This window comes from Populus euphratica, unplaced genomic scaffold, assembly GCF_000495115.2.
Source record: "Populus euphratica unplaced genomic scaffold, PopEup_1.0 scaffold31.1, whole genome shotgun sequence".
Classification (NCBI taxonomy): Eukaryota; Viridiplantae; Streptophyta; class Magnoliopsida; order Malpighiales; family Salicaceae; genus Populus; species Populus euphratica.
Genome location: NW_011499850.1, coordinates 4012677 through 4022298, shown reverse-complemented (window position 1 = coordinate 4022298; position 9622 = coordinate 4012677). Strand labels below are relative to the sequence as shown.

At 29.7% G+C, this 9622-nt stretch overlaps 1 protein-coding gene across 1 annotated transcript; it reads left to right on the top strand.

Moving 5' to 3' along the window:
* Positions 1–3577: 3577 nt before the first annotated feature.
* LOC105121278 (ADP-ribosylation factor 1-like) lies at positions 3578–8937 on the top strand. The gene is made up of 9 exons (XM_011019861.1): positions 3578–3746; positions 3836–4049; positions 4181–4219; positions 4547–4609; positions 5134–5152; positions 5744–5855; positions 7511–7558; positions 7832–7962; positions 8613–8937. Exons 2-9 carry the CDS (start codon positions 3947–3949, stop codon positions 8644–8646), a joined length of 549 nt encoding a protein of 182 aa, XP_011018163.1. The 5' UTR covers positions 3578–3746; positions 3836–3946; the 3' UTR covers positions 8647–8937.
* Positions 8938–9622: the final 685 nt, after the last annotated feature.

The window sequence follows — 9622 nt, the reverse complement described above, 5'->3', positions numbered from 1 at the left end:
CATGAAAAATCTTGATTAAGATCATACACTACACTGAGGTTAAGTTAAAGTTTCAATGATAAAGAGTGATGAAAGAGTCGTGAGAAAGCTAAAAAGATAAAAGAGCCCAAAAAACTCAAATGTTAGGGAACATGCCAAAATCACAAGAAAAGGTGATAACCAAAACAAAATGAGTATGCCTCAGTCAAAACAATGAAAAAAGACAAATAAAAAAAGGACAGTAAAAGAAATAATGATAGATACAAAGAGTCGAACTACTGATAGTGATCTCTAGTTTTCGAAACCTTAAAACACTCTTTGAACCTTATGAATTCTTTTCATTCATAACCAAGAACCACAACCTATGTTACGTGTATAAAAAAATTCTTTCTAATTAAGCAAGCAAGCAATTTGTTTTTTTCCTAATGACCCTTTGGCCAAAATATATATTCAAAGGAACCATGGGTTCCTTGTTTTTTCTTCAAATTTTTGTATCAATTCATTATAATTAGGTATTAACATAACCTTCCATATCATGCATATAAAACAATTTGAAGAAATTATCCCCTCTTCTTTTAGTGGCTTCCACTATTACTATACATTCAAAAAAACTAAGAAATAAAAGAAGAAGGACCAATTTAAAGTTTTTATTATTATTGTAAAAAAAAATATCATAAAATTAACTTGAAGGATAAAATTAAAAGTATAAAAATTTTGACGAAAGAGAAAATGAACAAAATAAGAAATGAAAAGTTAAAGAACCAAACCGAAAAATATTATATATACAAATTAGAATTGAAGGATCAAATTGACAAATAATAAAACTTTAACGAAAAGGAAATGACATAAATAAAAAATCAAAACTAAAAGGACTGGACATGAAAAAGTAATAAAAATAAGAACTAGAGTGCATATCTCAATGTAGGAGAGAGAAATCAAGAGGAACAAAAGGAGTAGCCAACGATAAACTGATCATCTTTAGATGACACATACGGCCCATATAGGAAGAGGACATAACGAAGAACAAAATGAGACAACAACAGAAAATTTTCAACCACCAGGAAACACTATACATGTTGCCCAAAGTGCATTGCGCCTCCCACATGCTAGCATGCGTGCACCACATGCTAACAACTTTTCAAATAAAAACAATATTAATTAAATGTTAAATTACCTCATCACCCTTGACCAACTTAGTAATTATATATAAAAGAAAAAAAAACCCTTAAGGAAAAGATGTCAATACCCCTATATACACAACCTATTTTTTATACTCCAAGGACAATTATATAATTATATTGTAAAATTAAAAATAAAAATACCAAACACCTTTGTTCATCAATGTTAGTTTTTTTAATTCTGTGGTATTTCAGTTATTTTATTGTGTATTAAAAGATGAATCAATGAAAACACCCCTAAAATAAATCAGTAATGACAAATAAATAGTGTAAAAAGACCAAAACACCTTTAAATCAAAGACAATCAATAAATAGTGAGGTGTGTCTATGACTACATGAATAAAATGATGATGATAATAATAATAATCAAAATAACCTTGGAATAAAGTATTTTGATATATTAGTTATTTTTCTCTTCAATTTAATCTTCTTATAAAAAAAATTGCCTTTTTTTATAATATTTTTTTTGTTGTCCTTTGTCCCTTTGAATAAGTGTTATTTTGTTTTGATTTCGCCATTCAATTTTATTTTTTCACATATTCATTTTATTTATTAGGTTTTTATTCTTTGAATTTCTTTTTTTTCTTAATCGTTTTAAAAATTTTTTATTGATTTTTTATCTCATCTTTAAATCCAAGTTTATGGTGTGTTATTTTTTTTAATTTTTCTTCATTCTTTTTTTAATTTTCTTTTTTCTTGAGTTATTTTTCTTCTAAATTTAATCTTTCAATTGAAAATTTTATCTGCCCTTTAATTTTTTTTATTTTGATTTTCACTTTTATTTTTTCAATTCATGTTTGTTGATCCATTCCATTGTTTTATCTTTTTTTATCTTGTTTCATGATGACACTGATGTTTTTTGAAAAAAAAATTAATTAACATTTTTATCTTTTATTTTACTATCTAATTAAAATAAAATTAATTCTTTAATCTTAGTTGGTGTAATAACTCAAATCAATAAAAAAAAATTTATTTTTTAAAAATATATTTACATCATCTAGCATAAATTTATTATTCTTGTATCTTTTATCTATCATATAAACAGAGTCATTTCAATTTGATTGGATAAAAATATATTTTTTTTCTTATTATTATGTTATGTTTACGCTTGCTATTGATTCTTCATTTTAATTTTATATCGAGCTCTACTTATTTGGGTTTATTTTATTCCTTTTTAACATGATGCCTGCGTCAATTGTTTGTATTCCATTCTTCCTTGCACTGAATAATCGAGAGGCCGAAAAGCGAAAACAGGATATCTGAGGCCGTTTCTTTGCGGGGTGCTTCTGCGTTGAAGCAACCACGCCAAAATATAATTGTTTGGTAACATTCAAAATGTAATTTATTTTTGGTGGGGTTTACTGAATTTTATGTTTAAAATATAGTTAAATTTAAAATAATCCTGGTTATTTTTTTTCCTGTATTGTTTATGTAAATAATATTTTTTTTTTTGAAAAACCAAACCAGCACAATGAATTTATTACTTTACTTATATGATTCACATGAACGTAAATAATAATTTAAAAAAATTAATTGAGAATGAATTAAATTTAATCTAAAAAAATTAATTGAGAATGAATTAAATTTAATTTTAATTTTATTTATGATAATTTTTATGTAATTTTATTATATGCTAAAAAAATCATGGAAATTGTAATTCTTATCGAATGAATTTTATACCTGATGAAATTATAGATAGTTTAATAGAACAATAAAAAAATATTTTATATAAAACATTATTTATTTTATAATATAATATTAGTAGTTACATTTATAATATTTAAATTTAAAATCATTAATATATATATATATATAACCTCAATTTAAAAAGATTTAATAATAAATATATTAAATTATTTTTTATTCAACCTCAATTTTAACCACAGTTTTAACCAAACATATATAAATATCATATCAACGTTAACTAAAATTATTTTTTATAAAATAATATTTTTAAACCACAACCATAAAATCTATCATAATATCAAATTTTATGGATTTAACTACTGAGTATGTGCTAAATTTTTTAAAAAATGATTTTCAATAAAAGATGTGTAGATTTGATGATTTTAACTCGTTTTATTTTTTAAATTTTGATTATTTAATGTTAAATTTATCAAAAATTATCTAAATTATTTTTAAATTTGTTAAATCCACATCATGTTATTAAAATAGTTGGATATTAAATATGTTTAAATATAAATTAATTGTATAATTAATAACATAATTATATTATATAAAAATTAGTTATATAATTATATTAAAATTAATTTAATATAAAATACATTAAAATATAATTAAATCTTCTAAATAACTTTTTAACATATATATATATATATATATATATATAGCACAATAGTTAAAAAACAATTTTATCAATTTAACTCTATAAAATAACATCTCAAGCGAGGTGCTTATTCTCACTCTCGCAAGTCTTAAAATTTTTATTCTTCTTTCTTTCACTGTCCCGATATTCTTCTTCTACCTTATTCTCCCCGATGACTTCTTAAATTTATATTTCTGCCTCGTTAATCTTAAATATCTTTCACAAGCAGACCCTTCTGTCCTCTCCTCTCCTTTTCACCCCGGGCACGTTTCCCTTACATATCATGTACACAGAAACGAAAATATAAATCCATTTTGACATTGCTTTTTTTTTTTTTTCCTGCTGATTGCAGAGAGGAAAAGGGCTCTGCTTTGCAGATCTTATTCAACTTCTACGATCCCTTCATCAACTGATGCTTTGAAAGAATCTCCATTATACTATCTCCCACTTAGCTATAAAGAAGATGGGAATCTTGTTTTCCAAAATGTTCTCTTCAGTATTTGGCAACAAAGAGGCTCGGATCCTTGTTCTTGGTCTTGATAATGCTGGCAAAACTACAATCCTCTGTATGTTGTTCTTTTTTCTGATTCTAAGTGATACCCTTTTGTTTGTTTTTTTTTCTTAGTGATTTTGAGTGATGGGTATTTGTGGAATTTTGATATTTTTTTGTGTGTTCTGATTTTGGTTTTTGATGCAGATCGGCTTCAGATGGGCGAAGTTGTATCCACAATTCCAAGTTAGTGTCTTTTCGTAGTTATTTTTATCGGAATTTGATGTTTGTTTGTTTGGTTACTGAGAGTATGAATCCAAAATTGACATTATTGAATCTGGATATCTGATGAGATGCGATTTGTTGTTTTTGGTTTGCATAATATTCTAATTGCATTGCCTTTTTCAGTTCCATCTAGTGTTTTTCCTCCAATGTATCAGTTAATGAATGACCCTTGATATGGGAATTGCATTTTTAGTTTTAAATTTCTGTCATTGTTTTGCTGTAATGGGGTCGAGTAATTTGTTACTCTGTTCAGAATTCATAACTGAAGCGTTTGTTTTCCTAATGCAGCAATTGGATTTAATGTGGAAACAGTTCAGTACAACAATATCAAATTTCAAGTATGGGATCTTGGTAAGCCCATTAATTTTGCTTGATCTGTAAACCAGCATTACTTTTTATGTTCATTGCAATCATAGCCTGTATACTGATTGGAATATGTGAACCTTTGCTGATTACTGATTGCTCAGTGTTAGAAAAATTTGAAGTTTATTATAGCTTTTGCTCTTTCTATTACCAACAAATGAAAGTAGATTATAGGCTTGCTGTGTTTTATATAAAATTTATTTATTTGTTTTTGTTGATGAGACAATGGAACTTTTACTGTATACATGCCAATGTCCCATTATCATTTGAGTCGGATATTTTACTGACATACCCCATCTTCCACCAGTTATATGGGAAGGTCAATTGTTCCCACACCATCTAATTATTGTTTTCCACCAGCCAGTTCATTATTCCCCACATTTGTTATTTTTCCACTGGTTATTCAGAAGCAAATGTGGAGTTACACATTAATCTGTTTTCTAAGTCTTGCATGATCAAAACTTTCATGTTAATTTCTTGCCCTAATGACATTTATAATGTTTATGATACAGGTGGGCAGACAAGCATCAGGTAACTTCTTGCCTTTTCCTTCTCCTTTTTCACACTAATAAATATGCTTTATATTTGCAGGGAACTGTAACATGAGTTGCATTTTGATATACACTATTCAGTTTTGTTTAATGACTAGCAATTTCGGAATCAGAAGCTTATGATACTTGATGTGATTCATTATATTCTTTATAGAACTTGCAACTGGTTATGGACTCAATTTTTTCCCCCACAAATAATAACCAAAAAGTTATAATGAATTATAGCTTCTTTAAAATATTCTTTGAAATTTGTTTTTGTTACTATAAAAATTTATGTCATCACAGTATACATGAACCACTGGTATTTTTCTAATACCATTCAAACAGTGATTTTTTCTACTCCAATAGCATAGGCACTTTCTCAAGAGGAAAATTTTGAGTGATGGTTAGTTATGCATAATTCCATGTGTAAAAGATTGAGAGTGATATTGTCATGTAATTTTATGATTATTGATTATTTTTTCTGCCATGTTTTCCACACAAGTTGTACATAATTTCTTTTGATTGATTGTGAGATAATAGGTTGTTTGATGAATGTCACAAGCTCACTGGCTGCTTATTGTTGCAACAGACCATATTGGAGATGTTATTTTCCCAACACACAGGCCATTATTTATGTTGTTGATTCAAGTGACGTTGATAGGCTCGTGATAGCTAAAGATGAGTTTCATGCAATCCTGGAGGTACTGTTATCCCCATTTTATGTTCACATTAGTAGTTGACAAAGTTGGTGTTATTGGTAACCTCTATTATCAAACCCATGGCCATTGGTGAGGCTATGTGAAAGCTAGGCGTGTTAGCTGACACCCCTGATTTCAAAAAAGGTTTTGAGAGATTTAGGCAAATAGCATAGCAATCTAAGATTTTCAGGGGGATATTACTCACTTGATCCTCTTTAAATTGTGTAAAAAACTTAACCATATAAGATCGTTTTAATAATTTCGTATCAAAAGTCAAACAAGACCATAAAAATATTCACTAAATGTATGAGCATTTTCCTTAGTTTCCTTTACTATCAAGTATTAAAATTGCATTAAAAAAGAAGTTGATTTCTGTAATTTTCAATTCAAACGTAATAATTTTCCTCTAAAAAAATAATAAATTAGAATTTCAATGCCCAAACAGATTCATGTCTTTCATTTAAAGAAGGTAAATATGGTTTCTTATGCTATTTGAAAAGGGAAAAAAAAATTCCTTTTCTTAATTGAAAAAGTTTCCTGTCTTATATTTTTTGGTGGTTTGCAAAATTGTTAAATTATAGTGGAACAAGCTATGAACGAATTAAAAGATTTTCTAATTTTTCTCTTCTAGGAGCGCAAAGTTTCTGTGTTCTTAATCTCTATTAGCGGTACAAGGTCTAATTCTAGTGATAATATTTTTAATGTTTTATGTTCTATTTATTTAAGATTAAATAAGTATTACTATTAAATTTTTTGTTAATAAATAAACTGTATTTTAATTTGATGTTGATTTTGAACTTGAATAATTCTATTGTTACTATTATTTATTCTAAGTGTCATATCATGGTAATTTTTCAACGAATGATGGTTATCAATTGACCTAGCTGGAAAAAAACATTCTAGCTTTGCTGCTGTCCATGGCATTCATGATGTAAAAGATTATGAACCCTTAGCGGACCAAAAACGGCCTGGCCTGAAGTGATAAATAATGATATGTTATCACAGTAGCTTTTAAAAAAATCAGCCTGCATTGAATTTAAATGTGGAAGCATATTCATGTAGCTGCCCTTAAGTAGTTTAGCATCGTGGTCTACTTGAGATGCCTTCAGGGTTATAAAGACTGAAGCGGTATGAATTTGAAATCTTTTTTACTTAGTTTTATGATTTCTTCTATGGGCTAGGGTGGTTTGATTTTCTTTTATTTGTTTTTTATTATTTTTCTAGACATTTCTATATCACTGGGATTGAATGCAGGCTAAAGATTGCAGAGGCCTACATCCAAAGAAGTTCATAATTTTGTTTTTTTCAGAATAAAAAGGCGACTATAAAACAATTGGCTTTCAATCTATAATGTGGAAAAATCATAATGGAAAAAGGACTTGTGATCTTGTTTTTGCATACACTTTTCCTTATGAGGAACAAAATTTCTCAAACCTATTTTCTATCTTCTAACTAGAAGCTCTGGGATTCCATCACTTTTTTCTTTTTTTTATGAAAAGAAAATTCCACACTATGTGGATCCTTATTGTTCTTGCATATGTGATTGTATGAAACCCCTTTATGTTTCTGGAAAAAAAAAAAAAAACCTGAGCCACTAGTCCTTTTTCGTTGCCGCTCAACTTAGAGTGCCAAGCTTACATATTTGATTGTTTTGGCAGGAGGAAGAGTTAAGAGGTGCTATTGTTCTTATTTTTGCGAACAAGCAGGTTACTGTTGTTTCCTAGTTTTTTTTTTTTTTTAAACATACACATGGAAGAAAACAAGCTTGAAATCTAATCATACATGCAAACTCAAATGAAAAAGCTTCATTGGATGTGAAAACAATTAGAATGTATCATCTTTTTATGATGTGGTCTTGGAGTGATGCTCTCTTCATAGGCTTCATATATCGACATGCATTTCACATTTAAATATTTATATCAGATTGGAATTTGGATGTCCCACTGTATTTATTTTTGTCATTCATTTGGTTTATATAGGATCTTCCTGGTGCACTTGATGATGCAGCAGTGACTGAGGCTTTGGAGTTGCACAAGATCAAGCATCGACAATGGGCAATTTTTAAAACGTCTGCCATGAAAGGAGAAGGTCTTTTTGAAGGTTTGGACTGGTAAGTTTACAATGAAGTGGAATGAGTTTCTAGCAACAGTTTTGAACTTCTGAATAGTTATCCCATACATCTCTTGTACTTCCTTGGGAAACCATTCCCTTCGACTCACCTTACTTTCAGAAAACCAGTCTCTAAAATCTATGGTATCCCATACCAAGGTAGGCTTTCTCAAAATAAATGATTTTAAGCTTCACCACTTAAGAGCCCGGATTCCACTTTACCAAATGATTTCTTGTCCTCTGAACATCCCATTGGAACCTACTTGAGGGCAAATATTTTGTTGGAGCATTGAAAGCAAAAGAAGTCTGCTATTTAATCTTCATGTTCAATGCTCAAATATAATTCTTCAATGGGAAATCTATATCCATCACTGTCTAGCAAATTTTTTCGAAAAAGAAAATCACTTACTAGCAAAACAATACCCTGGAGACTCAGCTCCAGCAATAAATGTGAGAAGGAAAGAGCAACGATAATTTTTATGATTATCCATATGCCCCAGCAGGAATTTTGGTATATATAAAATTTACAAACTGATGTTGTACCTGGTTCTATACATGAAGATATTAAATTCTGGCTTCACGGCATCATTTTCTTCTGTTATTTTATTTTATTTTTCTAAAAACCTAATGCAGAGTCACATTTTATTGCAGGTTGAGTAATACACTGAAGTCTGGGGGTGGCTAACTCTTTTGGAGAAGAATGGGAAGCTTGTGATTGTTTCTCTGAGCCAGAATTTATAAAGATGACAGTTGGTATGGCTGGTAATAGAAATTGATTCATGGTCGTGTTGATGTCATTTGACCTTCACTGATTTTTCTAACTGACACTTGTAAAATTTTTGTCAAAGAAGAACCACTTAGCTCTTTTGTTGTTGTATTACTTTCCATTTCTTTGCCGTTGTTCACTCTCCCACCATGCACTGCATTGTTTGAAAATGATAGCGATGTCCTGATTTTATTAATTCCATATTCTATACTAGTCACTCTTCCAAACCCTTCTTGTTGTCAGCTTGTTGTGGCCTCTCTTGTAGGAACGAACTTTCTAGGTTTAAGTTTCACAGTACCTTTATCTTTGCGGGTAGGCAGTCGCTGATATAACATCTAGTGCCAAAATATGACTTGTTAGCTCCTAGTAGTTCTTGGCTCCAAGTAGTCTTGCTACTCCCTTATAGGTAGCTTTTTATATGTGATGTGGGGGCATAATCAAGTAGTCTTGCTACTCCCTTATATGTTGCTTTTTATATGTGATGTGGGGGCATAATGGATGCTACAAGGAGGCTGAACAGTTTCAGTTTTCAGTGATTAGTATCCTTTTAGTAACAGGATGCCACTGAATTCTTTGTGCTTAGGTGCTGGAAACATGCAAGTTGATGTGAAAGTTATTCTGGGATAATGCCAAGTCATTGGCTAATGCTGTTTCGTGTTGTGCCGTTGTGGACAATGAAGCTCATTCCAAGTTTTGCTTGGCATTGTGATTGGCAATAGACATCGAGTCATTTGATTCCCTTGCCTTGGTGCCAGTTGGGCATGTAATAAGGCTGTCCATTCCTTGGCAGCCACAGTACCAAGAGAATTTAGCCCAGGATGTTTTGGGCTGATCTTTGACCTAACTACTGAAAAAACTAACATGGAGAAACATCACTTGAATTTAAAGCTATACA